Source organism: Carcharhinus amblyrhynchos, chromosome 6 (genome assembly GCF_965287045.1).
Source record: "Carcharhinus amblyrhynchos chromosome 6, sCarAmb.v2.hapA, whole genome shotgun sequence".
Taxonomy (NCBI): Eukaryota; Metazoa; Chordata; class Chondrichthyes; order Carcharhiniformes; family Carcharhinidae; genus Carcharhinus; species Carcharhinus amblyrhynchos.
Window position 1 is genome coordinate 95,758,486 of NC_137329.1, and position 13,340 is coordinate 95,771,825.

A 13,340-nucleotide genomic window follows, 5' to 3' on the forward strand; every position below is an offset into this window, starting at 1 on the left:
TTTTCCCCGCCCCTCCCGGCATATGTATTATCACAGCTGCAACTTTAGCAGGCATCCAAATACTGCGAAAATGGCCACAGCCATACCTGAAGGTTTTCATTATGAGACCAGATACGTCGTGTTGAACTACTTGGGACTGGTTTCACAAGAAAAGTCTATGGAACAAACAGAAGAAGGTAATTTCAACAAAATATTTATAAAACATAAAAGGCAATTGCTTAAAATTTTGTATGGACTGACTTGTATAGTTTGAAGTTTATTTATTAGAGTCACAAATAGGCTGACATTTTCATTGCGATGAAGATACTGTGAAAATCCCTTAGTCGCCACACTCTGGCACCTGTTCAGGTAAACTGAGGGAAAATTTAGTGTGGCCAGTGCACCTAACCAGCACGTCTTTTGGACAGTGGGAGGAAACCCATGCAGACACAGAACATGCAGACTCTGCACAGTGACCCAAGCCAGGAATCAAACTGGGATCCCTTCCACTCTGAGGCAGCAGTGCTAACCACTGTGCTGCCCATATTATTTTTAAAAAGTTGCCTCATTGATATAGTTGCATGAACTGTGCCATAAAATAATAGCTTAGTACAATATCCCCAAATATACTGGGCAAACTTTGCTCTTTGTGCTAGGACTGAATATTAAAGGAACACAGAACTTGATTGGTTGCACTTTTTGCACAGGAAACAAAGTTAACTGAGTTTATATTTTACAAACAACTTGGGCTTAATGTGATGTTGCCTTGATAAATCATTAGTTTTTAGAAAGTAAGCCTTCTGATAAGTTATGCATGACTACAGAAAACCTGTCTAGTTGTTTTCTGCATGGTTTGTTATGAATTCTGACAACATGTCGTAGGCTATCAGTATAAAATGCACAGCTTTAGCAATGCAAAAGCATTGATAGATGGAAAATAATTCATGTTTTTACAAGGTTTAACATAATTTAAATGTGAAAGTGGAATGCTGAAACAATGACGTGAAAGTGGGAAGAGTATTCAGTTTTCTATGAAATTTGAACAAATGACATGTTTAATTTGTTAGGCAAGTGGAGAGGTGAGCTTTAATTGCTTTTGCTTGTCCTTGCGTTTGTTATGTAACCTCACAGCATAAAATTGGTGATATGCTGCTGACTGCTTTTATAGGGACGCAATCAACAAAACACCCTCTTTTGCCGAGCAACGTAGCCGAGAAAATTAAAATGGAAATACAAGAAGAACTCAAACTCCTGCATGACGAGATAAATAAAGGTTGGTTTAACTGCTGAATGCAATATGTGCTGGTTTGTTATTAGTGAGCTTCACCACTTCAATACACTAGATTTTGACATGCATCTTATTGTAGTTTGCAATAACTACATTAAGTTAGTATGAGGCTAGCAATTTGTGATTCACTAGCATTGCAAGGATGCCAGAGCATATTATGATGTTTGAATGTATTTGGGTATCCTGCAATATTCCTGTATTCTACTGTGATAGACAGAACAATGTTTCTAGATGGGCACCAGTGGATATAATGTGAAGCTCAAGTGTAGCTTTTATTTAACAACAGGGTATTAGCTGACCTAGATACACAATTAATTTTGTAAGAAAGTGTGTTTATACATGCACACTTGTGTTTTATAAAACTAGTTGCTATTTTGGCCCGTAGCTATTCCCACTTTTTGGAATTGTTTAACATCTGTTCTGAGAAGTTTTGAATTGTGACTGCACAAAGGGCATTTTAGTTAATAGTGTAAATTTCTTCTATGAAACATTTGTGTTTATTAGCTAATTTGAACTTTAAATGTTTATATTATGAAATGGCATTTTAGTATCTATGAATTAACTGTCTTTTAAAAATAACAAGTTTTTTTTCCCTGAAATAAATGGGCTAAATTTTATTTTAAGGATCCTATTTATGACTGGGTCAGGAACCTAGAAGTGGTTGTGCCAGAACTCTGAAGGAAGTTTTCAAGGACAAGGCCAATTAAGAGGCAGCTGTCTGAGACCCCTAGTCAATTCAGGACTGAGCAGTCTCCACAGTCAGGAGGGCTCATGGGGGCATTTGAGGCTTTTGGCAGCTAGCAGTCCCATTGGAGAAAAGTGGGTGCCGCTGCTATAGGTGGTGAAATGCATGGCCACTTCGAAACAAAGGTACCCTCTGAAGACTTGTATATGGAGGGAGAGGGAAATAATGCAGCTATGGGGCAACCGCCATGGGATGGCCTGCCACAGTTGTGAGCATTGCAGCCCAGCAGATTTAAGCTGGCCCCTCCAGATTGCCACCGGGAGATGGCCACCATTTCATCTATAGGCTCCTGCTATATCAGGGAGCCCATCCCCTGCCTCAAATTCAGACTGTATGTGAAGAGTTTCCTCAATTGGTGCTTTAATTGGCTACTACTGTTGGGTGTATAGTCACCAACTCCAGAAACCACCTCCCTGAAAGTAGGCGGGAGCGTGTTAGCAGACAGTGCTTCAGCCGGAAATAAAATTTACTGGCATGTCTGCTTCTGCCTCCACATGAAAGTTCTGCCCCTTTTGTCATGAGCTGGTAATAGGAAAAACACTTAATTGAAAATTAATTACACAAAACTGCAACTCGCTTCAAATTCTCATATTTGGGCTTAGCTGCATACTTGGTGTACCAATTCCAACCTGTTGCTGTATTATTGAAAAGTTTAACATTCTAGCCTGGATAATGTCAGATTTTAATACAACCTGAAGTATTCTGCATTTTGAATTTCTGTAATTTTTACTGTTTCTTCTCTGCTTCAGTAATGACAAAATTGCTTTCTTCACTTTGGAGTGCATTTTGAGTGGAGCTGATATGCCATTTTTATTGGATAGATGAGAGTAGAAAGGTTCTATGAGATCAGTAGAAAGGAAATACTTTTATATAATATTTCAATTTAGAATTTAATCTATTTAAGCCTACACCACAAGCCAATTTGTATGTTTTTGTGCTGCAAAATATAAAGTCTAGTTGATGAAAATGTTACATTTTGTTTAACCTTGAAGTTTTGGGGTCAAATTTGCAGAGTTTAATAATACAAAATGTATATAAAGCAGCATGAAATGTAGGGATAGCAACACAGTACTGTAATAAATTTAATCCCATATTAATGACAGCTTTCCATTGAGCAGAAGTTCTAGGTAAGTTCATTTGTTCTAAATTTTTGTTTTATTTCTCACTCATCTCTTTCCTTCTAGCCTTTGCCAGTACAGGGTTTGAATGTCACACTTCTCCAGTATTTAGTCCAGCAAATCCAGAAAGTTCAATAGAAGATTGCCTGGCCCAACTTGGAGAAAAAGTATTCCGGGAGTTTTCTGTGCAACTGCAGGCAGCACTGCAAAATATTCTGAGCAAGTGAGTTATGTGTTTCTGTTTGCAGCATTGGTAAAATTCTGACTAAATGGAAAGCACAGAGTAGCATCCGTTATTAGATATACCCTCTCCCACTTCCATCCCTTCCTCCATAACAAATAGAATTACACTTTTTTTGATTCCTCATTATGGTCAATAAGCAACCTTCAGCACCAAAGACTGGTGGATACTAGTTGCGTTGACATGTTGTTGTTATGGCAACATTCTAAACTTTAATTTTCTATTTGTGAAGTATGCCATTTTGATTTATAGGTTGGTCTTTTACCCTTTTATGCACTCACTCCATTAGATTCTAGTTTCTTTGGTCCGTTATGGACAGAGCTTGATCAGCCCCTGTTTGAACTTCTTTCCCACCTAGCAAAACAACTGGTTTCCACTATGGAGATATCCCATTATATAGGCAGGAGTGTTATGAACATGTAATATCAAGCAGGTATGCAAAGTAATTTTTAGGATATTGCTTGAAGATTAATAACCATCTACCAACCTCAATAGATTTCTTTTGGGAACATCACATTTTATAGGGCATGGACAATACAGATTTGTACTAACTTTTTAATTTAGTTGCATATGAGTTGAAGGAGCTTTGAATGGGGCAGGGAGAGAGAGCAGAATAGGTAGATGTGAACTATTTTTACTGTGTAATACAAGTTCATAATCTATAAGAAACATTTTAATAGTTGCATGGAAAATAATAGAACTTTTGAATTTGACATAGCTAGGGAGCTTTCAAAGTAGCTTTGATAAACAATGGTAGCATTGATACCTGTTTAATTTCTCTTATGAATTTAGAACCTGATGTGAAACAGTTGCTTAATATGTGTACATATATCACGTTACGCCCTTCGCATTTGCTTCTTTCAAATTAAAGGAAAATAGTTACTTAAGAGATTAACTCAATTCCAGCAAGATTGGATTGGATCATCTAGTGGAACACCAAAATAGAAAAAAAAAGTCCTGGCCATCTATTTGAACAGTACTACAATAATGTAGGAATAGTTGCTATAAAAAAAATCTTAATTTGAGTATGCTTATATAGGGCAACTGCATTGCAATAAACCCTAGACATGTACATCCTGAGATTTTTCGATGATACGATACAAGTTTTACTTAGAGTCATAGAGGTTTATAGCATGGAAACAGGCCCTTTAGCCCACCTTGTCCATGCTGCCCTTTTTTAAAAGCACCTAAGCTAATCCCAGTTGCCTGCATTTGGTCCATATCCCTCTATACCCATTCTATACCCATTCGTAACTATCTAAATGCTTTTTAAAAGACAAAATTGTACCTACCTCTACTACTACCTCTGGCAGCTTGGTTCCAGACATTCACCGCCCTCTGTGGAAAAAAATTGCCCCTCTGGACACTTTTGTATCTCTCTCATCTCACCTTAAACCTATGCCGTCTAGTTTTAGACTTCCCTACCTTTGGGGAAAAGATATTGACTATCTAGCTGATCTGTGCCCTTATTATTTTATTGACGTCTATAAGGTCACTCCTCAGCCTCCTATGCTCCAGAGGAAAAATGTCCCAGTCTATCCAACCTCTCCTTATAACTCAATCCATCAAGTCCCAGTAGCACCCTAGTAAATCTTTTCTGCACTCTTTCTAGTTTAATAATATCCTTTCTATGATAGGGTGACCAGAATTGCACACAGTATTCCAAGTGTAGCCTTACTGATGTCTTGTACAACTTCAACAAGACATTCCAACTCCTGTATTCAATGTTCTGAACGATGAAACCAAGCATGCCGAATGCCTTTTTCACCACTGTCTTATTCTGGTTGTATAAACCATTTGTATTGTTTTTGAAAAAGATGTAAATTGTCCTGATAATATGAGTAAATTGTTGATTTGATTCAAGATTATGTAGGACTGGGAAATTTGAGTTTCTAGTATTAGTAAACACATTTTAAGGCAGCAGCCAATATAACTAAAAGAGCACAATTAATGCAGTTGAGAAGGTGATGTTCTTGTCTTGCTATATACTGCTAGGAGTTTGTAACATCTGTTAGTGGAAAGGGACAAGTGATAAAGTTTTTAAGAATTTAGATAGTAAAGCAAATTCTCCATTACCCTACAGATTTGAAACATTGTGGTTAAGAAATAGGAATGAATTTCCTCAGCATCTTTTTAACTTTGCTAAATTTAAGGCTGTTCAGTGGGGAAAAACTCAACAGAAATTCACTTCCACATTATCTCGTTTTATTATTTGTATTTAGCTGTGGGCGTTAGAATATTTCATTGTTAAAATGGTACGAGGGCAGTAGATGCTTCATCTTTTATTAGAGAAACCTGTGACCTGTCTATCTTTGCAAAGTGTCACCATATTTGATTTATTATTGTCACGTATTAGTACACAGTGAAAAGTATTGTTTCTTGTACACGATACTGACAAAGAATACTGTACATAGGAAAGGAGAGAGTGCAGAATGTAATGTTACTTTTATAGCTAGTATAAAAAGAAAGATCAATTTAATGTGAGGTAGGCCCACTCAAAAGGGGAGAAGCTGTTTTTGAGTTGGATGGTACTTGTCCACAGACTTTTGTATCTTTTTCCCGATGGAAGAGAGTATGATTTGAGGTGCATGGGGTCCTTGATTATGCTGGCTGCTTTTCCATGGTAGCAGGAAGTATAGACGGAGTCAGTGGATTGGGAGGCTGGTTTGAGTGATGGATTGGGCTTTGTTCATGATCCTTGCAGTTTATTGCAGTCTTGGGCAGGAGCCAAAGCAAGCTGTGATACAACCAGAAAGAATGCTTTCTATGGTGCATCCTTTGAAATTGGTGAGAGTCATAGCTGATGTGCAAAATTTCCTTAGCCTCCTGAGAAAGTAGAGGTTTTGGTGGGCTTTCTTAACTATAGCGTCTGCATGGAGGGACCATGACAGGGTGTTGGTGATCTGGACACCTAAAAACTTGATCGTTTCTACTTCGTCCCCATTGATGTAGATGGGCATGACCTCTGTTATTCTTCCTGAAGTTGATGACGATCTCCTTTTGTTTTGTTGACATTGAGGGAGAGGTTATTGTCATCGCACCAGGTCATTGTTTGAGATCCGACCCACAATGGTGGTGTCATCAGCAAACTTGAAAATCGAGTTGCAGGGAAATTTGGCCATACCGTCAGAGGTGTACAAGGAGTATAGTAAGAGGCTGAGGACAGTTTTGTGGAGCACCAGTGTTGAGGATGATCGTGGAGGTGGTGTTGTTGCCTATCATTAATGACTGTAGTCTGTGGATTAGGATGTCATGGATCCAGTTGCAGAGGGAGGAGCCAAGTGCCAGTCCACAATATTTGGAGATGAGTCTCATAGGAATAATGGTGTTAAATGCAGAGTCGTAGTCTATGAATATGAGGCTGACAGAGGTGTCTTTGTTATTTAGGTGTTCCAGGATTGAGTGTAGGGCCCGGGAGATGGCGTCTGCTGCGGACTTGTTACAGTGATGGGCAAACTATAGTGGATCCAGGCAGTCTGGATGGCAGGAATTTGTGTCATAACTAACCTTTCAAATCACTTCATAATGATTGCTGTCAGAGCCACCAGATGATAGCCAAGGCACGCTGCCTGGCTTTTCTTTGGTACTGGGATGATGCTCAAAACGGGCATAGAATGCGTTGAGCTCATCAGGGATTGAGGAAGGTGCGTTGGAGCTGGTGGTTTTACCTGCCGCTGCCTTGTAGCCTGTTGTGTTGCAGACCTTGCCATAGTCAGTGGGTGTCCATACAGCTAGCCTGGGACTCTAGCTTGGTCCGGTACTGCCTTTTAGTATCTTTGATAGATCTCTGCAGATCGTATCTGGCTTTCTCAAATAGGTCAAAGTCGCTTGATTTTATCAGGCAGTGGATATTCCTGTTCATCCGTGGTGGAAACATTCTGAAGAGGTTTTCATAGGTGAGACAGTGAGAACTGGTTTCTGTCGATCCAAGAATCTAAATTATAGAGAAGGAGCTGATCATCTAGGATTGCAATGAGAAGAATTACCTCTGCCAAAGAGCATTGTAGATGCTCTGCCATGGAATACATTTTAAGGCTGAAAAAGACTTTTTAATTCCTCAGGAAATCCAGCAATATTGGAAACAGGCAGGAAAGTGGAGTTAAAGCTCAAAATGCGCTCTCATTCAACATGATCATGGCTAAACAGACCATATGATCTACTCTTGCTGTGTCTTGTGTTTTTCAATCTCCTTTGACTTTCCAAATGTTTAAATGTGTTGGTGCCTCCTAAATCTGTGCCCATCTTTATCATAATCCCAAATTTGAATCCCTCCAATCCAGTTTTTTGGCCAACATCATGCGATGGATATTGTTCTTATCAATTGATGGTGAAATGTACCACCCATCCTTATCAACATAAAATCGTATTGCAAACGAGGAAGTGATTCAGCAGTTGGCTCATTTTGAAGTATAATTAGTTCCACACATGCTTTTTTTCCCTCATGTTCCTGTCATTGTCCTCCAAGTATTTATCCAATACCAGTTACAAAGCTGTAATTAAAACCGTTTTCACTACCTTCTTGGATAAAGCATTTGTCCTGTTGGCTCTCTTGCCAGCCACCATAAATCTGTGATCTCTTGTTGATTATTTTAGCCATCGGAAACACAATTAGCCTCTTCTCCATTGGTTCTCCATCAAATTTCAACTGGTGAACTATCTTTTGGTTCTTAACCATCCAGAGTGCACCTTTGTTGGTTTCCCTTCCTGCTTCCAAACAGTTCCTTTGACCCAAGAATTGATTCTTCAGACTCCTATTTCTCTGCTATAGGCTACCTTTCAGTGATATGTCAGATTCCACATGTACACGTACAGCATAGGAGTACTTGGGACACGTAGCACAGAAGAGAGCCACTCGGTTAATGCTGATTTTTGTGCTCCATTTGAGACTCCCCTCCCCATCTTTCCAACCTACTGTTGTAACCACGTAATTGCTTCTCCAAGTGCTTGTTTCATTCTCCTTAAATGCAACCACACTGTTCACTTCAATTTTTCTCTCTCTCTGTCAACATGTCCATATATTTTGAAATATTGTAGATCTTCTCAGCACCTCCCTTCAGTGCCTCTATCATTTTTATAATATGGTGACTGGAACTGTATACAGTACTTTTCCACATGGTCTAACCAAAGTTGGACCCAAAATGGGACTTGGGTCGAGTATACATTCTCATTTGGGCCTAATGCTTGTTGTGCTTTTTTTATGGCCTAGCTAATCTGTGGTGCAACTTTGTGATGTATCTGAACTTGAATCCTTTTCTCTTCTGTAATCCACCTAGATTTCTTTCCAGGTGATAAATCGCCTCCCTATTCTTCTATTAAACATGTTACCTCATGTTTATCTGCCTTCAACTTCATTTGCCAATTATTTACCTATTCTGAAAATTTCCTATAGTAATAGATCATCAACACCCCAGGGTTTAATACAATCTGTGCTAATTTAGTGGCTCTTTGCTAAGACATTTAGTGGGACTTTTAATTTGTCCTATGTTCTATATTAATATTCTTGGATTTGATTTATTATTGTCACATATATTAACATACAGTAAAAGGTATTGTTTCTTGTGCACTATACAGACAAAACATGCCGTTCATAGAGAAGGAAACGAGAGAGCGCAGAAGGTAGTGTTACTGTCATAGCCAGGGTGTAGAGAGAGCTCAATTTATCGCAAGGTAAGTCCATTCAAAAGTCTGACAGCAGCAGGGAAGAAGCTGTTCTTGAGTGGGTTGGTACGTGAGCTCAGACTTTTGTATCTTTTCCCAAAGGAAGAAGGTGGAGAAGAGTGTGTCTGGGTTGTGTGGGGCCGTTAATTACACTGGCTGCTTTGCCAAGGCAGAGGGAAGTGTAGACAGAGTCAGTGGATGGGAGGCTGGTTTGTGTGATGGATTAGGCTACCTTCACAACCTTTTGTAGTTCCTTGCAGTTTTGGGCAGAGCAGGAACCATACCAAGCTGTGATACAACCAGAAAGAATGGTTTCTATGATGTATCTGTAAAAGTTGGTGAAAGTCATAGCTGACATGCCAAATTTCCTTGGTCTTCTGAGAAAGTAGAGGCACTGGTGGGCTTTCTTGCTATAGCATCAGCATAGGTGGGACCAGGACACATTGGTGATCTAGACACCTAAAAACTTGAAGCTCTTGACCCGTTGTACTTCATCCCCATTGATGTACACGGGGGCACATTGTCCTTTATGCTTCCTGAAGTTGATGACAATCTTCTTTGTTTTGTTGACGTTGAGGGAAAGATTATTGTTAGCGCACCAGTTCACCAGATCTCTATCTCATTCCTGTACTTTGTCTAGTCATTGTTTGAAATCCAACCCACTATGGTGGTATCGTCAGCAAACTTGAAAATCAAATTGGAGGGGAATTTGGTTGCACAGTCATGTGTGTATAAGGAATATAGTAGGGGGCTGAGAACACAGCCTTGTGGGGCACCAGTGATGAGGATGATTGTGGAGGAGGTGTTGTTGCCTATCCTTATAATTGTGGTCTGTGAGTTAGGAAGTTCAGGATCCAGTCGCAGAGCGATGTATCCGTGCCCAGGCCAGGAATTTTGGAAAACAGTTTTATGGGAATAATAGTGTTGAAGGCTGAGTTGTAAACAATAAATAGGACTCTGACATTGGTGTCCTTTATTATCTAGGTGTTACAGGGTTGAGTGTAGGGCCAGGGAAATGGTGTCTGCTGAGGACCTGTTGTGGCAGTAGGCAAACTGTAGTGGATCCAGGTAGTCTGGGTAGCTGGAATCAATATGTGCCTTGACTAGCCTTTCAAAGCACTTCATAACGATGGATGTCCGAGCCACAGGCCAATACTCATTAAGGCATGCTGCTTGGTTTTTCTTAGGTACTGGAATGATGGTCCTCTTCTTGAAGCAGATATGGATCTCGGATTGTTGCAAAGAGAGGTTGAAGATGTCTGAATACCTCCACCAGCTGATTCGTGCAGGATCCAAGTGCGCGTCTGGGTACCCCATCAGGGCCATGCTTTCCATGGGCTGACCTTCAAGAAAGCTGCTCTGATGTTTGCAATGGTGACCCCAGATACAGGTTCATCCAGAGTGGATGGCATGCTTTTGCTGATCTCTTGCTGAAAACAGGCATAGAATGCATTGAGCTCATCAGGGAGGGGTGTGTTGCAGCCAGCAATTTTACATGCCTTCATCTAGCCTGTTGTCTTGCAGACCTTGCTGTAGTCAAACAGTGATCAGTATGGCAAGCCTGGGACTCTAGCTTGGTCCAGTATTGTCTTTTGGCATCTTTGATGGATCTCCTTAGGTCGTATCTGGCTTTCTTGTATAGGTCAGTATCGCCTGACTTCAATGTATCAGACCTGGACTTCAGCAACCAGTGGAGGTCCAGCGTTCATCCATGGTTTCCGTTGGGGAACACACGGATTTGCTTTGGCACAGTCTTCTTCACACTTTCTAATGAAGTCAGTTACTGTGATGACATACTTGTTCAGGCTGGTCGCAGAGTCTTTAAATTCTGACCAGTCCACTGACTCCAAGAAGCCCCGCAGAAGATCATCCGACAACTCGGAGCAACATTGCATGACTTTCTTTGGATTCTCCCACTTCTGTTTTTGCTTGTAAGCCCGGAGCAGGAGCACAGCCTTGTGGTCTAATTTGCCAAAGTGCGCAAGCGATAGAGTGGTAGGCATGTTTGATATTTGTGTAGCAGTGATCTAGGACATTTGGGCCTTTGAGCAGGAGACATGTTGATGGTAACTTAGTAGTACACTCTTGAACTTGGCTTGATTTAAAGTCCCCGGCCACACTGAACAAAGCTCGGGATATTTTGTCTCCAGGCTATTCGTAGTGGTGTATTTTTTTTGTTCAGCACAATCTTCACGCCTGCATGGAATAGGCTGTAAACTGCCATCGGGATAACGGAGGTGAACTCCCTGCGGAAGGTAGTAGGGGTGACATTTTAGCGTCAGGTATTCTAGGTCTGGGGAGCAGAAAAATGCCAGTGTTACTAAGTCTAGGCGCCACAAGGTGTTGACTAGGAAGCAGACCCCACCTCCCCTATCCTTGCTTGAGGCTATTGTACAGTCCATTCGATGGATTGAGAAGCCCTCTGGTTGTAGGGCACTGTCTAGTGAAGCGGGAGTGAGCCATGTCTCTGTGAAACAGCAGATCTCCTGACCTCTGCTATATCAATTGTTTGGACGTGGGGATAAGACTGTGTTCTTCCATGATTTCCTCTGCAGTTAAATTGTCTGTCATCACTTTCTGTGGAATTCAAGACCTTGAGTGTGGTGGGTGTCAGGATATTGAGTAAATTTGAGGAGGTGAACAGATTTTTAATTAGTAATGGGTTGAAGGAGTGATGGAGAATGGGCAGGAAAGTGGACTTGAGACCTTGATCAGCCATGATCGTATTAAATGGCAAAGCAGGCTTGGGCTGAGTTGCTACTCCTGCTCCTAGCTTGCATGTGTTGAATGAGTTATCAGCTAGTGACAAGCGTTTGTAAAACTAATCCTTAATTTAAATAAGTCCACATTCTCGGTGGTGGGGAAGAGACAAATCGATGAGAAGGCAAACTGGATTGGACTTACTGTTGCTTTGTGTATATAGCATCTTTTGAAAGTTGAAAAACATGCCCCCCTGCCCCCCAAAACATTGATCAAAAATTGATGGTTTGCCAGTTAAGCAGGCTAACTGATAGCTTGGTCAAGGAGGTGGTTGTTTTTAAGATACAGATGGAGCTGGAGAGGCATTAGTTAGCAGCATTGATTATATTGCTTTTGTGCAAGAGGAATATTTTTATTTAAACTTTTTCTCCCCACTTCCCTTTGCATTACAGGTTTCTTTTGAATTCTTAAATAGATTTACTTTTTTGTGATAATCAAAATTGGTGTGTCTTTAGTCTTCTATTTTTATTATTTTGCAGGCCACTTGAGTATGGGGTATACAAAGAGCAAGCAAATCAAGTTGCCAGCCACACCAGTGGATGGAATAAGGTAAGAATAGTTTAGTTTATTCCAAGAAAGTTCTAAACAATGTAACTGGACCTGAATTTCAGTCCACACCAGAGACTAAGTCCTAGTATAAAGATGTACAAAGCAGAGTTATTGCCCCACAATCTTGTGGGGTGGAATGAACTTATTCTTTCAGTCAACAGCTCCCAGTGTTTCATGTGACTGCAAGACACGTGTAGATGGTGCATGTAGGAATAGACACTTCAAGCTATTTGTATTTTTTCTAAAGTGCTGGAAATGTGCTTTTCAATTCTGCAGTGATTCAGAATTTGCCTTATTGGTAGTTCCTTCAGTAAGCTACAGCACTGTAATACTCCCAATGATAATGAGTTGGTACATGCAAATTGAATACTCAAATGGTACAAACCCTTTTATAAATGGCCTGGAAAAAAAAATCAACCATTAATCTCTCTCCAGTAATAGTCTTAATTTAGCCAATGGCTAAACTGTTTGTAAGTGATGAGGGTTTTTTGATGCAGTTAAAAAAAAAGTTGATTACCAGAGGAGTAAAAGACAATGGATAAAATAACAAAATGCTTGACTTCCAGAACTATAAATGTTATTTAAATATACATATTGCTATCTTAGGATTCAGTGAAGCAATCTGAGGAACATTTTAGTGAATCTGATGCAAATAGTGGAATCGTGCCATGTGACTATTTGGAAGTCAGAGCTGACCTCGTTTCTTTGTCATGCTGTAATGTGGACTAGTTTAATTTAATTGAAGCCATACAAAAAGTTTGATGCAGGAAATTAATGCTAGAGGCTTGCATATTACATTTTGTATTTGGGGACCGGCGGGGGGGAGAAAATCAATTTTGATATGACTTTGATCTTTTCATTCTCTAAATACCTTGTGACTCATTGCAGCTGAGCTTTAGTCTTCCAAAGTGCATAAACCATTATTGAAGAACAGAAAACCCATTTCCGGTTCTCATGTAACAGGACAGTGGCTATTAAAGTTGAAGGCAAATCTTCTTCGAG

The 13,340-nt window shown here is 40.1% G+C and overlaps 1 protein-coding gene across 1 annotated transcript in view; it reads left to right on the plus strand.

Annotated features, from left to right (window-relative positions):
- Positions 1–13,340, plus strand: part of bcl2l13 (BCL2 like 13) — a 34,516-nt gene that overhangs the window by 1,102 nt on the left and 20,074 nt on the right. Inside the window, exons 2-5 of the mRNA XM_080191010.1 lie at positions 37–176; positions 1,148–1,252; positions 3,197–3,353; positions 12,269–12,338. Of these exons, the coding sequence (XP_080047136.1) occupies positions 71–176; positions 1,148–1,252; positions 3,197–3,353; positions 12,269–12,338 (438 nt within the window). The 5' untranslated portion in view covers positions 37–70. The remainder of the gene's footprint in view (positions 1–36; positions 177–1,147; positions 1,253–3,196; positions 3,354–12,268; positions 12,339–13,340) is intronic.